The 19,952-nt window shown below is 51.1% G+C and overlaps 1 protein-coding gene across 4 annotated transcripts in view; it reads left to right on the top strand.

Moving 5' to 3' along the window:
- Window positions 1–19,952, top strand: part of LOC126543158 (puratrophin-1-like) — a 379,196-nt gene that overhangs the window by 305,543 nt on the left and 53,701 nt on the right. For 3 of the 4 annotated variants that reach the window (XM_072286218.1, XM_072286216.1, XM_072286212.1), the window contains exon 12: window positions 7,837–8,055. The exons of the other annotated variant lie outside the window; for it this stretch is intronic. In XM_072286218.1, coding sequence (XP_072142319.1) covers window positions 7,837–8,055 — 219 coding nt within the window. The remainder of the gene's footprint in view (window positions 1–7,836; window positions 8,056–19,952) is intronic. 4 annotated transcript variants of the gene reach the window in all.

The raw sequence follows: 19,952 nt of genomic DNA, 5'->3' as shown, positions 1-19,952 counted from the left end.
GTTAGTTGCGCGTAATGGTATACAGGGTGTTTCATGTAACTTGAACCAAGGATTTTAAAAAGTTGTTAACCGCAGCTGAATGAAACCAAAGGCATACATATGGTTTGCCGTCATGTGGCGCTCCTTAGAGGTATTCTTTTTATATTCCGCTGAATTTGCTAAGATGAATTGCGCAAAATCTTTAATATTCACTTTAGGGCCAAGTGCGTTTCGTTGCATTGTAGATGGGATTCAGAAACGACCGATCCAATTGTTTGTGGGAACGTACATGCGCGCGATCACTGCTAGCGGGAACACGGGAACCTGTGGCAGCACTACCGGCGCCTCGTGAAGTCTTGGCAAGCGACTCGGCAAGCAGACGACTCGCCGGGCTTTTCGCCAATCAGTTTGATTGCGGCTGTGTCGCAAGACTTTATGAGGCGCCGGTGGTGGCGCACTCCGAGTAGCATGCCACGGGCTCCCGTGTTCCCTCTAGCAGTGGCCGCGCCTGTATGTGCTGCGTGGTGATTTTTTTCGGCGTTTAACCAAAGCCCGCGAAATATGAAATAAAACCACGTGACTGCGCTCGTGCGCTGTCGTATTGCAGCGCTCTCAACCGTGCGTCGAGCCTATCGCTTATCTGGGACGATGGCGCTTCCTTTCCGTCTGCCACTGCTAAAGATGCTGACACACTGTGAAGCCGTTGCCTATAGAGTCGCGGCCGCTCATTTCGCCACAGTCTGCGCGCACGGTTCTTTTTCACGAAGCGCGGTTGAGAGCGCTACAATACGACAGCGCATGAGCGTAGTCACGTTGTGCAACTGCTATGCACAGTTGAAAGTGCTCAGACTCGCGCACTGAGAATTTGCCTAGGACTACCACGATGTGCGTCTACTTGGGGCACTATTGCAGAGGCACGCGCGTGTCCAGCTCGAGTTTATCTTCAACATGAGCCATTGCGAGTGGATCTAAGGCTACTGACTATACACAGGAATCATCCACTGACGAAAGTCAGAAGCAAACGGCCTGTCGCCGCCTACTCAGATGCCGTGCAGTCGCAGCAAGACTTATTGTCGGATTTCGAACCGCATCACATACTAGAAGTTCCACCCTGGACGATGGCAAAGCCAACGGTGAGACTCTCAATCCCCGGAATAACGAAGAAGTCGAAAATGCCGCTAGCCGGGCTCAAGCATTTCACCTTATCCTACATTGCTTACATGTATGGATATACCGAACATTTTTTTGCAGATGGTTCTGTAACACAGACCTCTTCCGCAGCAGCTTACACGATACCTGGAATGGGAATCGCACAACGGTTCAAGATAGGACACAGAACGTCGTCTACAGCAGCTGAGTTGACCAGAGTTCGAGAAGCAATCCGCTGCATACTGCAACAAAGCCTCGAGAAATGGACAGTGTTCTGTGACTGAAAACCAGCACTGCAACTCATCAGCAATTATATGAATCACAGAACCGCATATAGTCATCTGGTTTATGATATCATGCCTCTGCTTGCTGAGGTGTCTCAATCCGGGCATACCATCGTGCTGCAGTGGATTCCTAGCCGTTGTGGTATGGCTGGAAATGAACAGGCTGACGCGGAAGCAAGAAAGGCGCACACTGACGGGAACATTATGCAAATTCATTTTCCCCGGTATGACATCAACGCCTTGCTCCTCAACTCTATCAAAACCTCTATGGCGCGACAATGGGACAATCCCGAACATCAGCAAGAGCGCCTACATTGACTTGACGCTGGTTTGCGATTCCGGCTTCCACTTCGGTTGCGGAGAGGCCAGGAAACCCTCATACATCGATTACGGCTCGGTGTGGCGTGCACTCACCGATACCTCTACAAGATTGGGCAAGCACGGGACCCTAACTTAAGCGTCTGTCACACTACCGAGACAATAGCTCACGTACTTTGCGTGTGCCCGCAATATGCGGCCGAGCGAAGAACACTTAAGTCTAGTGTTGGCTGCCTGGACTCCCGCCCCTTTTCTGAAGATTTTAGGCGTGTGGAGAAGAGTTGACAATGCCGAACGTGCCGTAAAGTCACTCTTGAACTTTCTACGTGAGAGTGGTTTAGATGATCGCCTCTAGATCCTGTGAAACGTGCAGACAGTGTAAAAGTGCGATAACTTTTTTGCGTGCACAAGATTACTCTTGCGTGTATTGCGTCTACAGTGCGCATCCGCATATTGAACATGTATATAGTAGCTCATTGTACCATAGCATAATTGCCAGCCGCCCACCTTTCCCTGTATTTCCCACTTCCCCTTTCCCCAGTGATAAGTATATAGCAGGCTAGAGACACGCTCTCCAGGCCGACCTCTCCTCCTTTCTCTTTATTAAAATCTCCTCCTCCTTGGTTCAAGTTATGTGAAACACCTTGTGAGTACTGAAGGAGGGGGGGGGTGAGTGCTTTCACGTGGGCGCAAGTTTACGTGAGGATCGCGGAGAAACAAGAGCTCGCCTTTTCGTCTCCGGCGGCCGTAAACATGGGAAAAAAGCACGCGTCGAAGCCGCTGGCATAGCGTCGGTAGCGGCGCTTCGTGATCGGCGGGGCCGCCATTGACCTCTGTGACGGCGAACCTGATTGGCCGGCTTCTCCTTCGGCGCGTTGGTGTTTCTTCGCCTCCGGCACCGTCGATCGCTGGCGGCGGCCCGCTGAGAGACGGGCGAGATTGATGCCCGTCTCGAGGGCTGGCCGCCCAGTGAAAGCGGTCTGGGGCAGTCTGCGCCCCTGGAATCCTCTTTATGCGCGGGTAGTGGGCCATTCGTATTGGCTCCGGAATAGCAATTACTCGGTGGCGAGAGCCCCGCTGGGTATGCATCGGCGGCGGAGCAGCGCCAGTTTCTGTCCGATCTGCCCGCGGGGCTCGTGGGCCTGACCCCGCGGGCTGCATTCATGACCCGCCGTGGCTCACCCGAGCCGGCCGACTCTTCGAGGGGAGTGCGCTCCATACGCGGCGGCGAGGTACGCGAACCGGGCGAACGCGATGTGCGCGCGGTTTGCCACGGACCCTGAAATGTCGACACATTGCATTGGATGCGGGAGGTCGCTATGTCCAGGCCCCTTGGAGTGGGCAGCAGCTGCGTTTGCATCTAAGTCGGTTCACACAATTAAATAACGAAAAATTAAATAGGCAGCAGCTTCGCATAACGCATTTCATTTAGTACATTCGCGGATATTGCAAATTTTTTGACACTGCTAAATTGGGAGCTGGATATATAAAGATGCCTAAAGAAGTCACGCACACCGTACACGTATACTTTATCTGAGACTCGGGACATCTGGTTTGGTGAAAGAGAGAGAGAGAGAGGTACTTAAGATTATGCTCTTAAGCATGACGCCCTTTGTTCTTAAGGAAAAAAAAAATCTAAGAGGGTGTATGGGGGGGGGGGGGGGGTATTTTTTTATGGTTGTGTTTGCACGGCATTAGCAACGTATGAACTCTGCTCACGAATTGATTGTGTCGCTCCTGTAGCTGCAGGTCCAGTGCGTTATTCATCCACTCTCAGCGGACGCGGGTTGGCACTTGGTAGCTATGATTGTTATCACAAACGGCGAGCCTAGACCAGTCAATGTCAATTTGGTCACGACGACCGCGAACAATAATTTCTCCATTTGGGTATTTACTGCTGCGGCTCCATGGACGTTATCGTGACTTTTCACTAGTTTCTTTTTTTGTTCTTTTAACGCGTCCAGTGCCGCGATGCTTTCTTCAGGCATCACTTTGGAAAAAAGAATGCTTGCCCAGTGCGTACTCGCCTCGAAAATGTGCCTAGGAAAATGAGCCTTCGTTCAGTGTAACGGCAGTTGGGGGGGGTCCTTGCGCGCGTAGGTGTGCGTGCGTGCGTGTGTGTGTGTGTGTGCGAGACCGCGGCGACTCCTCGTGCGGGCCATGCAGCGGTCGGTCCTGCCGGTCGTCCGGGGCACCGTCGCAGCCGCGTAAGTTGCGGCCTTGGGCGCCTTCGGCCCGGCTCTGTTCGGGGAAAGCGCGCCGGCGGAGGAGACTCCCCGCCGCCTCGGCATGACTTAGGGCCAAAGGGCGGCACCCGAGCGCGCGCCCCCGCAGACCGAGTCGGCAGCCCCGCCCGGACCGAGCAGCCGCGTGCCGGTGTTTCATGCTCCGCTGGACCTGCTGCTGCCTGCCCTTCGCCGTGAGTTGGTCCCGCCGCAGCTGTGCTTCCTGTCGCCTTCATCTGAATTCCGAGAACGGAGTTGGTCTCTCTGGAACCGGATGTGACGCCGTGTCGCGGGTTGCTCCCAGGCTTTTCCGGCAGCGCTCGTGACGGCACTTCGTCGCCGCCGTCGTCGCGTCTTCCTGCTAAAAATATACCGCCTGCCAAGCGCCCATCTTCCTTCGCTTTTCTTTAAATGCCCCGTTCACATCCCGCGCTACCAATCACTCTTTTTGTTTGCCATCTTTTCACCATCAGAGTCAGAAGCGTGCGTAGCTTTTTCGTGCGTTCTGCTGCCACTGTGTACCGATACGGCTATGCTATGGGCCATAAACGTATTCGCGTTGCTTTTCGACGAATCGAGCTGCTGGTGCGGCGTCGTATTTTCATTCATAAACGTGTAGTGTGTTTGTTGCCTATGTTTGGGCTTAAAGTTTTATAAAAGCATCTGTACGAGACCGCCGCCGCAAGATGGTGCTGGCTGGCCTTTCACAACGTCTCGGCACTGGAAATAAGTAAAACGAATCGTTTTATTTTTCTTTCTGTCCCGTGTGTCCTGCTTTTTTTTTTCTTCGACTCTCTTCTTTTGTCAATGTTGCGTCGGGTTTCCTAGTTACAGCTATGCATTCAGTTCTGCTTATGAATGATTTTTTGAACCGTCTTCCTACCAGTTCCGACTTCTCAACGTTGTGTTATTGCGTTTGGAAAAACAAGAACGGGATTACGCACACTCGAATCCGGTCGCAGCACGCACCTGTGTCCCCGTTCCTACAAAACTCAGTAGTACATCGTAGTGTGTTATGGAAGTCTCAAGCTCAACACAACAAATAAGATGTGAAGCAAGGGCTGTTACAACGTTTTCGTTATGTGCAGCTTCCAGATGTGTAGCCTTCCTCTACAGTTTGACCACTCATTTTCAGTCGAAAAAGCTGACCAGAATGCCAGAAAGCGTTGCCACTAGGTGATGCGCCTTCGCTGGGAGGTTAATTAGAGTTGGGAATTTTGTTTAAAATGCTATGGGTTAGTTGTAGTGAGCAGCCCTAACTGGCTTTCTCATCTGGCAAAGCAGTTCTACGGAACACCGCAAAGTGAAGGAGGATTCATGAAAGCAAAGTTGTCATCCACTCACTAGCACCAAGACTATGGACGCGCTTCTTTCTCAGAAATCCGCGCGGTGTGTATCTTCATGCTACATTCGGATGGACGACAGTGTTCTCTTTCATCAACTTGGTCATCGTCTGACCTGCGCTTCCATTCGAGATTGCCAGTGAGAGAAGTTTTAAACGTGTTTGGATTTGGCAGTGAACATTTATGAAGCTATGTAATTATGGAAGCCGACGTTGTCTCCCTGTTGTTTCTTGGCGCTGATCTCAGCAACGAGAATAGCGTTGTTGCTCCTATCTCAATGGTAATTGGCTTCAGTGTAGACGTGCCGCGGCGTTGATAGGAGGTTCGCGCCACTTTGTTCGTGCTGTTGGACAGATGGTGTCCCACAGGGTCGGGAGCGCGGCACTCCATGGCGGCAGCTGGCTGGGTGAGGGGGCAGGGTATGCTCGGCCCAAACCTCAGGGGGAGTACGGCGGCGGCGGCGCGCGCGCGCACAAGCGAACGCCATTGTTGACGGCGCGCGACGGCGGTTACCCCACGCAGCTGCTACGCACGCCGCCCCTCGGGATGACGGCCGCAGCTTATATGTTCGGGTGCGTTGCGTCGTAACAAGCGGTTTGCACCTGCCTTTCTATCGGACGAGCTGCACCAACACTAGCAACGTCATTCGTTACTACTACGGCTTAGCAGCCCACTCTACTGATCCTTCGTTGTAATCTATGCCATGTGTACTCAACTCTAAATATATTGCGCGGTGTCCCTGCGGATTAACCTGTAAATCTAGAATGAGCCTGTTTTGCTTTGCTGGGATTTTTAAGTGGCGCGCTCGCTGCTTGGTTGATTTGAATGTACATGCTTTGTCACTGTAAACATGAGACTATAGAGGAAATATTTCGTGTCATTCATCTCTCTATTAGGGGCGATGGATGTTCGAAAGTGCAGTTGGTATGTTTCCTGTTAAACCAGTGAAGGCACTGCGCAGTAAACTTTGATGCAAGGTTGGGGAAAAAGCATGAAATATTGCGCTTATTTTCGCTACTTTCCGCCGGCTCACGTTTTACCATAAAGTGACAACGTGGTACGGGTTTTCAAATCGGTTTTGCCCGAACAAGTTAGCGAATAAGACGCGTTTCCCCGTCTTGGTTCCTTATTGCGGCTTATTTGCTCAAGCTATATGTACGCGGCTTTGTAAGGGACACGCTGGATTTCATTACGAGATGGTTCCGATTCATTATTAAATAGCAAAAAATATACCAAAGACATCGGTTGCTCGTCCAACTATAGAAAATACACATCAGCATATCTTTTGTGCCGACGTACGCGTTTGTGTCTCAACGATTTTCGGCTTAGTGAAGGCAGTAAGACGCACTTGTAAAATACGTTTCTGCCTTTTTCTCCACAGAAGCTGACTATTTAAACAAGATTCCAGTATGAAGGCTTAACTTCGCGATGCTTCATTATTGTTGTAGCCGACTATCCGGACCGCTTCCTAGATGAGTGGCAGTTTCTAACCACCCTTGTTGGCTTCAGTGCTTATTTAACACATCGCTTTTGCTATTTCTGTTGACGTAACTTGTCAAAAAGAAGGAATGAATGACGGAAGGAAGCAAATGAACGTTATCGTCAGTCATTTCAGGATATTGAGCACAGGCCATCTATGCGAGGTGTAGAGCGACGTAAAGAGATAGAGAGAGGACAAGGGGGCAGACATTTCCTCCCAACCGGGTCCATTCCGTGCCTGAACCGTGTCCCCTATTGGGCGTGGCACGTAGCTTTGCGCAGCGGGGGCGCGTTCGGCAGGTCTGTCTGCCTGGTTGAGGGAGAAGGCTGTGCGACGTCCTTTTGTCACGGATGAGTCAGCCCGTGGCTGCAGTGACCTTCGCCCAGAGCCGCGGACAGTGCCCGGTCGATGGGAAGCCATGGATCGATGCCGCGGTGTCTGGCGCGCCGCTCCACCTGGCCGGCTGGGCATTTGGGCGCACCCCTCACCCTACCCGCCCTGCCGCAATGAGGAGGAGGCCCAGCGTCGCGTAGCAGCCGCATAGTGAACTTGGATCTTGTACTACATTTGACGTCCCGATTGTTGTGTGTATAGCGTTCTTAGTTCGGCTTTCTATTTCTTCTTTTTCATTCTATGTCCCCGCGTGAAAAACTCCAAATTAAACGTCCCTTCGTGCCCTCAGAACCACTTTTCAAATCCAAGTCAGACTTGACTAACACTTAGGGAGCGAAGAAATAATGAAGTATAAGACTGTTGTCATCGGCGCCTTGTACTACTAGACCTGCGACAGAATGTTTTGAGCCCTTTGCCAATTTCCGTTTAACTGCAGAAACCAGTGCATACAAGCGATGCCACTTTGGGTAGTGCATGCATTGCGACTTTCACTTTCAGCTGTCTGCCGAAACGTCTTCACAAAGAAACAACTTGAAAGTAGTCGCCACTGGCACATTAACATCACTTTAATCACGTCGGCTCCAGGAGTAGCTGCGGTTTCGATCTTGTGCTTCTAGTTGTATGATTCGGGCTAATACATAGTATTGCCGCGCTGTGCGGTGCAGCCGACACCGGTTGTAGCGGCGCTCAAGAGGAGGGGAGTATCTCGGTGCTGCGATGTTCTGGGCTGCTCTAATAGGCAAGAGGAGTCGCCGCAAGACAGTGCCGACGCTGATGTCTGCTGCGTGCCTGCTGCCACTCAATTAACGCCGTCTAGCACCGCGGTCGAGTCCAGCGGCGATGCGGAAGACAGCGAGCAGATCGATGAAGACTCGACGGCCTCCGTACGTACCGCTCTGTGGTTGTCAGTCGCGACCGCAGCTGACGCCCTGATGCCATTGTTGTTTGACGTTGCTGCGCAGCTTTCATGAGTCCAATCTCTGCGACGACTTTGGTCATTCAAGCTTTCAAAACGCTCTCGCATCACAGTCACTCAATTCGCCGAGTTATTAAACTTGCTTTCCTCAGAGACGTTGCTGGCGAGGACTAATAAGAGCACTGCGATTTGCGACTGGCGATAGTGTTCTAAGCCCTGTTTAGTAGCTTTTTTTTTTTCTTTCCTATAGACGTCTCTTGTCGACGATTTATAAGCACGAGGTTGCGGGATCGCATCCCGGCCACAGCGGCCGCATTTCGATGGGGGCGAAATGCGAAAACACCCGTGTACTTAGATTTAGGCGCACGTTAAAGAACTCCAGGTGGTCCAAATTTCCGGAGACCCCCAATACGGCGTGCCTCATAATGAGATCGTGGTTTTGGCGCGTAAAGCCCCATATATATTTTTTTATCGGCGATTTATTGTGATTCCATGTGTTTAGCTTAGATTGGTGGTGAAAGCGCTCAGAAAATAAATAGAAGGGATTGGTTATGCTCACTTATTGAATTCCGTTGAAAGTTGGTTGAAAGTGTGAAAACTGGTCATGTGCGCAACAGTTTGTAGCGTTGTATGATGAAAAAATAGACGTGCGAAGGCGAGGAAGGATTTGACATCGCGTGACGTTCATCCTTTCCTCTTTATGTTACGTTTGTTCACGCTATCATTTTCTTTCTCACGGCGAAATGGAAGGGCACCTATTTGTCAGCAATGAAATTGCACGCTTTTTAGTGGCATCACGAGGACATAAAAGAGCATAACATTTTTGTTCATAGTAGGTTGCGTAGGCTGTAGTAGTACAGAAGAACGCTGCCTTATAAAATAAATTTCAATCCTGTGAGTGACTTCGTAGAAGGCCCAATTTTTATCTCGTTTTGGTTTCATTGTTGTCACATTGTCTGTACGTAACGTAATAAACATATAATGATGAGATACTGCTTTGAAACTGGGAAACCCCGTGATTTGATTTTACATATAGGATAGCCTACGCGTGCGCGAGTACCGAAGCAGTTCTCACAGTATCCACAAATGTGTAGCCTAAGGATTTGTTAAAGCTGGCTTCACCACAATAAGGGGCATTGTGGGGGAAAGCCCACTTGCGCAATTACTGTCCTTTTACAGACTGTATATAGGAAGAATGTGTGAAGGTACCATGAAAACGTGAAGGCGACTTTATCTTACTTATTGAAAGAAGCGCACCAAACGTCTTACACTCGCACGAAGAAATATTTATCTATATAGAGACGCCGTTGGTGGCGGTGCACACAAAATTTCATCGCATTTGCCTGTTCGCTTCGCCATGCGTCAGTGAACGGTGAACAGATTCCCGTCTACAGGTGTAATTAAACTTTGTGTAATTAATTTGAGGATTAGGTATCAGTACTGAGGTGTCTGAATTTAGGTGAGGAAAGCCTACTTGTGGTAGCCGAATTCGAAAATGATCGTGTATCACTCTAAAATGCACGGCGCTCCTAACGCGGCCATCATGCATGAAAAAATGTGTATTGCGCTTGCGTCATTATTCGTCACAAGTGCCGGGGACTTTGATGTCGTGTAGAATCTAGACATCTTATTGTGAGATCCTCAATGGCTTGACATTGTGCTCTCACGATGGGCACCAAGGACGCTGTATGACACTATGCATGCTCAAGCGTATGCATGTAGCGACTCTATCGCGGTACAGACTAGCATTCGAAACAAACCCACCTGGGAAGTGACACCGATCGCTGGTCCTCGAAATGTCACTGTAATTTATACACACTGCTTCCGTGCCTTTTCCTTATTTCTTGATAGCCGAATTGGCTGTGTCACAACTGAGTGATAAAATCTTAGTGCAAGAAATGGCACGTCATGAGAGAGAGCGACCTCATCCATGATGTCTCCACGTGCTTGATTGTGAGCAATTGTTGTCGACTACTGATGCCGCATCTATCACTGTAACGTTTCCGTGTGCTGTCAATAGAGAGTTGTCGTATACTGCATTCACGACGCCGGTTAGGTTGCACACAAGTCCTTCACGGAACGCGACGGCTCGTTGCGCGCTAGAGGGATACACGGTAGTGGCCACGTGCGTAAAGCTGTTGCGTCACCTGGAAGATAACGAGGAAAGCGTTTCATGAGGACCCATGTTACCCCCCTATACGTAGGCGCGCAAGAATTGGATTCGTGCGTACACTGGCCTGCAGGCATGATGTTCCGTTCTTGTTGCGTTCTGCGCATGCGCACTGTGCATAAGGTAGCTCTCGCAGTCACGCGCGCGCAGCACCATTGCGTGCGCGACGTATGCAGTGCAACAGCTGTCTCATATCGCCCAGTTGTCCATATAAGACATGCAGCTATGCATTCAGCGAAATATGTAGGCGTATGGAGTTTTCTACTGCATGGAGTTTCCAACAAAAAATTACTAGAAGGAACTTTGGCTCTAGCGTCTATGGGCGCTGCAAACACGGTATTTCAGCGAGCGTGGAAATGATGGTCAATACATAGATTTGCCTAAACTTTGTCCTTCTGGCTTCAAACAGTTTTGTGACTTTGCAAATAAATTGCAATGTCACATTGCATAATGTGATAAATTGCAATAAACATTGACTTAATAATTAAATGAATGTCACGCCCTCACAGGAACATGAACACATCTCGCTCGTTGACCACATACACTCGCTGTCATAATGCTGGCGTGATGAAGAGCGCCGGCAGCGGGAAGCGAATGTTCCTTGCTACCGCTCGCTTCACCGCATCTCGTGAAGTTGAGATTACGCCACTTCCAACACTGAGCGCGAGGGAACACAGCGCACGTGAATCCACCAGCTATCTTGGCTCGCCCTTACACTTTGCACCTGCCGCAGATTATGTAACTCCAAGGTAGGGCTCGTGGGAAGCGTATACGCTCAACATCGCGGACAGCCATGCGCAACTCGTAATTGCGTTACTCGTAATTGCGTTACTCGTAATTGCGTTACTCGTAATTGCGTCTCCGAATCCTTGGTAGAACATGAGTGCCATCTTACTGCGTCCAGCGTGAGAAACTTGAAGCGTATAAGTGCGTCACGTTTTGTAAACTCTATCGAAGTTTTCTTGCCGCCTGCGGCTGTCGTGTTGTGTCACACGGATATCATCGTATACCACACTGTTCCACTTTTTTTAACAGAGGCCACCAGTGCGCCACAAACGTGCACTCCTGTGTGTCTGCTTTTCCTTTTTTTTCCCTTGTTTTTTTTCATGGGAACATCGGTCAAGGTCTCTGTGCCACTTCTGCCTGTGAGGTGCGTGCAAGTATGGCTTCATTAGGATGTCTGCAGTTGTTGGACTGTTTCTGGTGACGAGTTTAATGAGCTCATTATGCGTCTTAGTTCTAAGAAGACTTCTTGGCTTTCATCCCAATGACCTCCACCGAGGACACTCCGCGCAGATGACTGCTGGGTTGCGTTCAACTTCTTGAGTGCCCTCTTCCTTGTATACTCGGCATATGGGGGTTCTGGGGTGAAGGAAGAACCGGACAAGCGTATCTCCAAGTGTTGAAAGCCCCACGTCAACTATGTATTAACATTTTAATACAAGAGCAGGCTATATTGTGATAAAAGTGAAATGCGGCCATGATGCATGTAATGGCGCTTGAATGCTTGTCGCAGTAAGCAGAGCTGTAAATTAAAGTTTAAAGATAGCCTCTTGTAAATGGGTTGTTTACATGTCTGGGCGTGTAGAAAAACTCAGTGCCCTTCCACTCTGTGAAGAATGGTGACCAGCGAAGCTGTGTATGTGGACCTCTTAATGGCGAACTGCACCTCCGCCGCGGGTCGGCCCGGCATTGCACTATGTCCGAGATCGGCCCACATATGGGAAGTTTTTTGCTTACCACGCCAACGACACGAAAATTTTGCTGAGCACGAGGTCGCGGGATCGAATCCCGGCCACGGCGGTCGCATTTCGATGGGGGCGAAATGCGAGAACACCCGTGTACTTAGATTTAGGTGCACGTTAAAGAACCCCAGGTGGTCGAAATTTCCGGAGTCCTCCACTACGGCGTGCCTCATAATCAGAAAGTGGTTTTGGCACGTAAAACCCCATAATTTAATAATGATTTAATAATAAACACGAAAATTTCCTTGGACGGTAGAGTTATACAGCTTCGCTGTAAAGAAAAAAAAAAGGGAGGGGGTTCGTTATACAAGTGCAGCTCGTTGGTAACTATCTAAGGGTGAGGGATGAGTATGTTTGGGATCAAGCATCTTGCCCGGCCTCAAAAATGTGGGCGCGCGTCTCTGCCCTTTTTTTCCACTTAAACAAGGAAAGAAATATAGATATGCACCACGTTAAGTTTCCATTTCAACTTTTCAAGCCTTGCGTCGATCCACTGTATACTGTGCAACGTCAGTAATATAGAAATGAACGGCGGCTCAGACCTGGAATGACTGGATGGATGGCATCTTGGATGCCTGCTTCATCCAGGCTCTGCCCTAATTACGTTAGTGGCATCCACTGGATGATAAATATGCAAATTATGATGATTAAACCAGGGCGCTGGGTTGAAACAATGTTTGTAGCTTTAATCTTCCGCGGCTCCCTTGCCTCCAGTGATCAGTTTCGACAAGAGATGTGCGGATTCGTATGCTGTAGCCTAACATATACATACGGTTAACAGAAAATTGGCGCTTGTAGGCTGTGGTTCGTGCATCCTGAGAATTTCCTCTAATTGCTTGTCAGCTTGATTTCGCTGCCGTGCTGCATGCCGCGAGTCTGCCGTGCGAAGCGGCTGTCCGTACTGCGGTCATTTCTGGCTTTGAGAGCCTGCAGCCGGGGCTGCATATGGCTGGAGTCTGGACCGGGACAGCGTGACCCCAGTGCGGAACCCCGTGTGACGGCCTTCAACTTGGCCCAGCTCACTTCCGGCCGGCTGGCGTGGAGAGTTTGAAAACCATACCCGCGAGGCGCGTCGTCCCCGCCCGTCCTTGGGTGAGGAGGGTGCGCGTCGCGACCTAAAGATAGGACAGGGCGCCGAGCCCCCCGGCGCACATGCGGCTTCTCTGCCAGCGCGCGTCGGGCCCGATGTGGTGGACCCTTTGTTTGTGTACATACATTGGGCTGCTCATGTGGCTTCGGCGGAGAGGGTGCGTTGTGCGCAACTATATACCGTCATCTTGCCCACATCAAAGCGCTATAGCACGCCGGCTCAGCTTGTCGCGTATCATATATTTCTTATCGTAGCAGTTACGTTGTAACTGTAAAGCGGTTCGCTTTCCAAGATATGTTTTTTAGGGGCGAGATGTTTGAACATTGTGGGTGTTGCTGGCGGCATGGATCGGTGCTCGAGGATTCTAAACACCGTGCTTATGTTTTCGTGCTTGGGGGTGTGCCCAATCCAAGGGTTTTATTTGTTTATATTTTTTTACCTGGCGCATACTATATTTCATCGTTTTATCTGAGCGATATCTGTCGCCTACCGCAATTGTGATTTTTTTTTCTGGCCCACTGCGGCTGCGAGCGCGATATAAATATGACCAAGCGGAACAAGCCAGTGGATAATTCAGTTCCAGCGCTTGAAATGCAAATTTGAGTAATTTCTTCAATTTGTGCACTTAGGTGGCAGCGTACTCATGAATTCATTGTGTCCTGAGGCTGCGGTGTGAATGCTCATCAGTCAAATAGCGCGGGTATCAGAAAATACGCGATTCGCCGGCCCGTATTGCATGCCTTCCAGAAAAACCGAAGCTCGTATGATCGTACACACAGTTCGCATCTGCCTGGAACGCGGTGTAGTTGTGGCAGTTGAAGCCTGTCGCCATCCCAAGATGTCGAAGCCGCATTATAAATAGCTGTCTCCAGCACATACATGCCGAGTCGGCTTCGCGGCCCGAATCCGGCGGTGGCTCGTGCGCGCGAGCGACGCTTGGCGCGCGAGTGTGTGTTTTGGCACGGGGCGGGTCGTCTGGTGGCCGCGACTCGGCGCCGTTGTCTCACTGACTAACATATTGGAGGCGTCCCTAAATAGTTGGCTGGAGAAACCTTGGCGACGTCTGCGGCGGTGATGCACGCAACGGCAACCCAGTTTTCTCGGCGCCAGCCCGTTCTTTCCGGTAGGAGTGCGCCCCACTTCTTTCCCCTCCCTCCCTCTGGCTTGTCGTCCGCGGGGCTCTGCCCCCGCGACCAGACTCTTGGCAGTTGGCCACACATGCGAAAGATGGCACTTAGTGTCTGACGAGGCCTTAGGCGGACGGCGCGTGATGACTTGTGGCTCCATCTCGTGGGCGACGAGGCGACAGGGGAGTCTCGGTCGGGCGGCACGCGAATCCAGCTGAGCGCACAGCAGGCATCGTCGCGCGGTCGCTGGCAGCTGGCTGTGAACTTGACACGCGCTCCGAGGCAGCTGTAGTGCGCGCTCCGCTGTCCAGCGTGGACGTTCCTGCCCTGCCCAACGAGGACAAGGTTACGCGAGTGGTCCTAGTTACTCCATTATCTCGGCCCCGACCGCTCGCCCACGCTTTATCGCTTTTACGACGGCCCTTCCTCCGCAGTTTATCGTTTTATAGGTGTGTGCGTTTTCTCGCCGAAGCCGTTCGTCCTTGCACCAGACGCTCTTTCCCAGCGCGGAGGCGTCCACTGGCTGTGCTTGGCTCACTCCACGAAGTATTTTTGATAAGCAAGCTGTCCGTGCAAGCGCTGCAAGCTGGCGACCCTGCTGGTGCGTGGTGCGCCCCTTCACAATGAAGGAAACCGACCATCATCCCCGTGCGCCCGTTGCGCTCTCCGGCAGCGAAAGTGGTCAGCTGGTCCGCGTCGCCTCTGTGCTCCGGCATGGCGTGCAGGGCTTCCGGATGTTCGGCATGGTCGCCCTGTCCATGTGCAACTTCAAGTATCCCGCCTTTCTGCCTCGGGGCTCCACCAAGATGGTCCGCAAGTTCGGTGTTGCCTGCCTGCCCGTCGCCGTGAGTTGCTCTCCCGGGCCGGCTCGCTGTATACCGTGCTGCCGCTCACGTAATGTGTGCCTCCTTGTTGATTGATCGCCACGGGGATCATTTGGTGACAAGCATGTGTAGTGACCCTGCCGGCGTTGCCTCAGGATCCTAGCTGCAGCAGAACAGTGCACCGTGAGGCTGTGGCGGCGGATCAGTGCGGATCACTTTTCGCAGCGCGTTCCCGTCGAGATAGCCATTTGTTGTCGTGTTAATTTTGCTTACAAGATCTGAGTCGAGGCTGAATTTACACACGCTTCGTTTGCCCCGAAAATTCTTCCTTCCGCCTGTTCCACTGGCGCTAGAGCAAACTTTATACGCTTCCTGGGAGCATATACGGTAACTCTATCGATCTCGGATCACCGGTCCAGCGATGCGTCCCCTAAACGCGTCGCCTTGGCGTACCGTGGAAGGTGTCGACTACGGTACCAGAGAGGCGTTTTCAGGAAGCGATAGGCTTTCTTTTTTTTTTTCCCCTCTTGAGGGCATGTGAACATGGTTTCTGTGCTGCCACCACGCTTGCAAACTTTTCCAAGAATCCACAGAGCTGTTCTGGGTAACCCAAATCCTTCCAGCCTCGTTACTGAAAAAGGTGCATAACTGTCGACTCGGTCCAGCTCAAGTGCTCACGCTCGTTGGGTAACGGTCGGCGAAAACCCATCGGCTGTTTGCTTCGCTGTGGCAGAACAAGGGGACGCTCGTTGGTCCCTCCGGGTGGCCGACTAGCCGGTGCCTGAAAGTGAAAAATGGACCCATTGTGTCGCGCACCCCTGTCTGTCTTTTCATGTGTCCGGTGGGGGTCAGCTATAGGCTCCCTTGTTTCGCGCCCCGTCCGGCCCTCTGTATTTTTTTGTTTTCGACTGTTTAACCGAACGCATCTCCTTCGGGGCGGTCCCTCGCTCGCCGCTGCTGCTACGGCTTCGCTTTCTTTACACCTGCACGGTTGCCGGCATCGAGTCACGTTTCGAGGAATCGGTCAGGATTAGCGCCGTTTTCCCGACGCGGCTGCTGCGAGCGCTTTCCTGCAGCTGAGCTCACATGCTAAATTCTTTCCAGGCGATGCTCGGCGCTCTTACGTTTTTATTTACATCGTCCCGGGGAGGGTGTTCGCCGAACGAGCGCATTCCGAAGGGTCGTTGATAACAATCATAAGACCGCATGGAATGCGTCGTCACCAGTGCTTCAACTTGGGCGAAGCCCAAAATGCGATAGCTTGCTAGGTTTTACCGCTGTGGTTGTGTTTGCTTCCCATTCTTTCTGCAGCCTTTGTGTTGTGAGCGCCCCAGTACCGTCTTACTGAAGGCAGAAAAGTGAGGCTAAGCCAGGCCAACAACTTCATCCTGCTTTTGAGAGAAAATGTGTTTTCCCTTCATTGGAGACCGTTCCCCTCACATGTTTGCCCATTTTCGTTGGCTGCAGTTTCCTGTATTTCTCCATTCCGCATCCTGTATAGCTTTAGCTAGTGTTATCTCTGCTTATTCTATTTTTCGTATTCTGCTTTCCGGCTAAGCTTCAACAATGACCAAAATAAAATCTGTTTCCGCTTACAGTACCTGATAATGACGTGGGTGCTTGTTAAACTGACGCGAAAGGTTTTTGGACCCTGCTTAGCGGCGGCTGTGCCGTGATAACTAAGATAGAGATATCCTGTTCCGGTACGACATGCGTGCGCAGAACTTACTTTTTGGTAAGGACAGTTTATATGCTCTTCGGTCGGTGCAGGCTGAACTTGGGCGCCATCGGTTCGCGCCGACTTGACTTGCTTCTGGCGTCATGTTGTCTTAGGCGTCTACTCTCAACCAAGTGGTGTAGCCAGAGAGTAGTGCCGGTTACTAATCTGAGACTGCAGAATAAAGCCGTGACCGACAGTCTGCTGAAGCCTATGCGCTGTATAAGCATTCACGGTCGTAACTAGATCGCTTCTATTCTAAAAGCGTAGCCGTGGGAAATAAAGCGACTATATTATTGCCATAGCAATTATATCGACACTCCAGGCGCATTTCGGCCGTCGGCGTCGCCATGCGACGTTACTCTGCCGCTCTAATCGGAGAGCGAATGGGCGCGTGGTCATTTTTATTGGGCCTAAAACCCATTCATTTGCAGCCAACTCGGGCATTCTCCACGGACTGAAGTTGCGATTTGGACTGCGGCGTCTACACCGTAATTTCCTCTTATGCCAGGAATTCTCACACTGTCTTCGCGCGCGCTTAGCTGAACTTAATTCAGAACTCGCCTTGGCAATTCAGCTCATAGCAAGACCAGGGCTACACTCGCCGTTTAGCTGTTCACAATGGCTCGAGTATCTACGTATAGCGCGCTTACGTTGTTTTCTGCTTTTGGACCCATTGAGATTTTTCTTCTTATGAACACATTACGTGTTCATAAATGATACACGTATACCGTCTGGCCTGCTGGCTTTAAAACAGCCGAGTTTTCACCCCAATATGCTCGGAGGACGACACGGCCCGCGTCTCGTGTTCTCTTCTTCGCGATGAAGTTCTGCTTTTTCAATAGGCAATTGCCAGAGAGTCACTTGCAGAGTATCAAGAAAGCAGCTGTACTTCCACACGTGCTAAGATAGGGACCTCAGGGATAGGGAAGAACATCTGGCATCTCCCTCTTCCTGGGCGAACTATATTTTGGCCCTTTATCCCCGCTCGTACCTTATTTCGGGGTTAGTAGCAAATTCTGATCATAGCGCCATATACATCACTCACGCCTTATATATGAACTGCGATCGATCTGTTGGATTCCATTTTCTATATTGGAGGTAGTCGACGAGCGAAGATCTTATACCAGTTTTTGTTATTACTTCCTTATCAGGAACTTGGTCCGCCATTTGTATCGGTAAAGCGTCTATTGAAATCTTATGCGACCTAGTGACTTGACGCATCAGATGACGATGCGAGATTTGAACGAGTGTCGGGCCGCATTAGTTCCGGACAAATGATCGTTTGTTCACTTTGTGCTCGGCGAAGTGCAGTGTCGTGACATTTGACCCAATCGCTAAGTTGTTTATCAAGCGTGTGGCCTGTCCAGAAGAGCCCGATAAGCTTCCTATGCAAGCTGGGCAGTGTGCGAAACCTTTAGCGACAGAACATTTTTGGATAGCCTCGACCTGCATTGGTTGCACGCTTTTTGACTCTCTATTAAAGGTGTGAACGCCAGCATTCGAGCCGCGTAATCGAGGATAGACGAGCTCTATCAGTGATAAAGGTTTCATTTTATCCATACTCGAGCCAATTCAACATAATAAGCAAGCTTACATATGGCCGTATTATATATAGACTGATGCCTATAATACGACATATAGCGCTGCCGGATCGCTCCGAGCAGGTCATTAGAAGGTACCAATAGCGTATGCTGAAGGCAGCTGACAAATTGTCCCGCTGAGCGTATGCCTATATAGCTGAAACGTTTATCGCGCGTAATTTTTTTTTTTCTGCCGCTAAATACTCCAGCATATTTCGAGAGGCGGCCAGAGTAGGCAGCGATAAAAGATGACGCTACTACGCCTTACGTAACCTGCGCCGGGTTATAACGCGATATAAAAGTTTGATTTCCGCGTGACTTTCGGATTTTTCCCTGCTTGCTTTTCCGGCCGCGCGTGCGGCACGCTCCGGGGCTGTACAATCTGCGGCAGCGCCTGAACAGGTGTCGTGCCACTTTCTCGAGCACTTGACGCCTACACCTCCGCACCACACGAGCGTCGGCGCCGAGGAAAGGTCAGGGGCCGGCGGCAAACTCGGTCGACAGAAGGGTAGGGAGGGGATGCGCGCGGCGAGCGTCTTCTGGGCTCTTGGCCCAGTCCTGGAACACACGAAACACGGGCGGCTGAGGTCCCGCGCTTCAACGCCTACCGCCGATGTCGTATGTATCGGTGGCGCATCGATTCGAGGTCTCAGTCGTAAAGCGTGTACGGTGTACACAGTGCTCCTGAAACATGCTCCGGGAGTGCTCTTTTCGCCTGCGGAGGCGCGCGCGTGAGCAGAATCACTTCTGGCCCGCCCGCTACTTCGCACATGTCTGGAGCCGTCATTCGATACTGGCCGTCGTCTTGCCGCTGGCAAGCGTCTGCGCGTGTTTGCACTCTGCTCGCTGTCGGTTCCTGGTTTGGCTCCGGAATTATGGCGATTTTGTAAAAACACCTTTCATAATGTTAGCTTACGACCGGTTAACGGGTGTTAAAAAGCGCGGTTTAGACGTTTGCAAAAAAACGTTCACTTGTAAATTCTAACCGTATTCATTATAGTACACGATTAGCCGAGCGTGTTATATCGTTGCTAGCGTACTGCGCTGTGGTTTCGCCTGAACGTCGAGCGCATTTTCGTGTAATGTTCTGGATATACGTGCCCGTCGCGCAGTACTTGGCAGGCAAGGACCAAGGCAGCTGCCGCTGTCCCTGTCGCTGCACTTGGAGACGGTGCCCACTGTTGGGCCGTCTTGCTTGACTTTCCGCGACTCGTCCTAGCAGCGATGCGACGAAACTGGCCCACCCTTTCAGGCACGCTGTGCGAGTTCAAGTGCGAAATAATCGGTGCCAAAATTCCGCGAGTCCTCGCTTTTCTCCTCCTTGGAAGGAGAGATGAGTGGCGAAGTCAACTCCCTTCCTGACTGCAGTTCTTCCTGTGCGCGTCTAGGCACCCATCCCACAGATGCGCTTTCTCCGACCAGTTCGGCAGCGCCGGTGTTTAGGAAACGGTTGGGCGGGGCCGTTGAACTTATAAAGACACGCGCCTGGTGCGCCCCATGCTTCCGGTTGCGACGGTGTCTCCCTTCCGAGGAATCGCTGTGCAGGGCTATATTCATGGTGTACTTGATTTCACATTAATTTATAATTAATTCCTCACAATGGTAGAAA

Source organism: Dermacentor andersoni, chromosome 1 (genome assembly GCF_023375885.2).
Source record: "Dermacentor andersoni chromosome 1, qqDerAnde1_hic_scaffold, whole genome shotgun sequence".
In the NCBI taxonomy this organism is placed as follows: Eukaryota; Metazoa; Arthropoda; class Arachnida; order Ixodida; family Ixodidae; genus Dermacentor; species Dermacentor andersoni.
The sequence above is the reverse complement of the archived record's forward strand: the minus strand, read 5'-3'. Positions and strand labels throughout refer to the sequence as shown.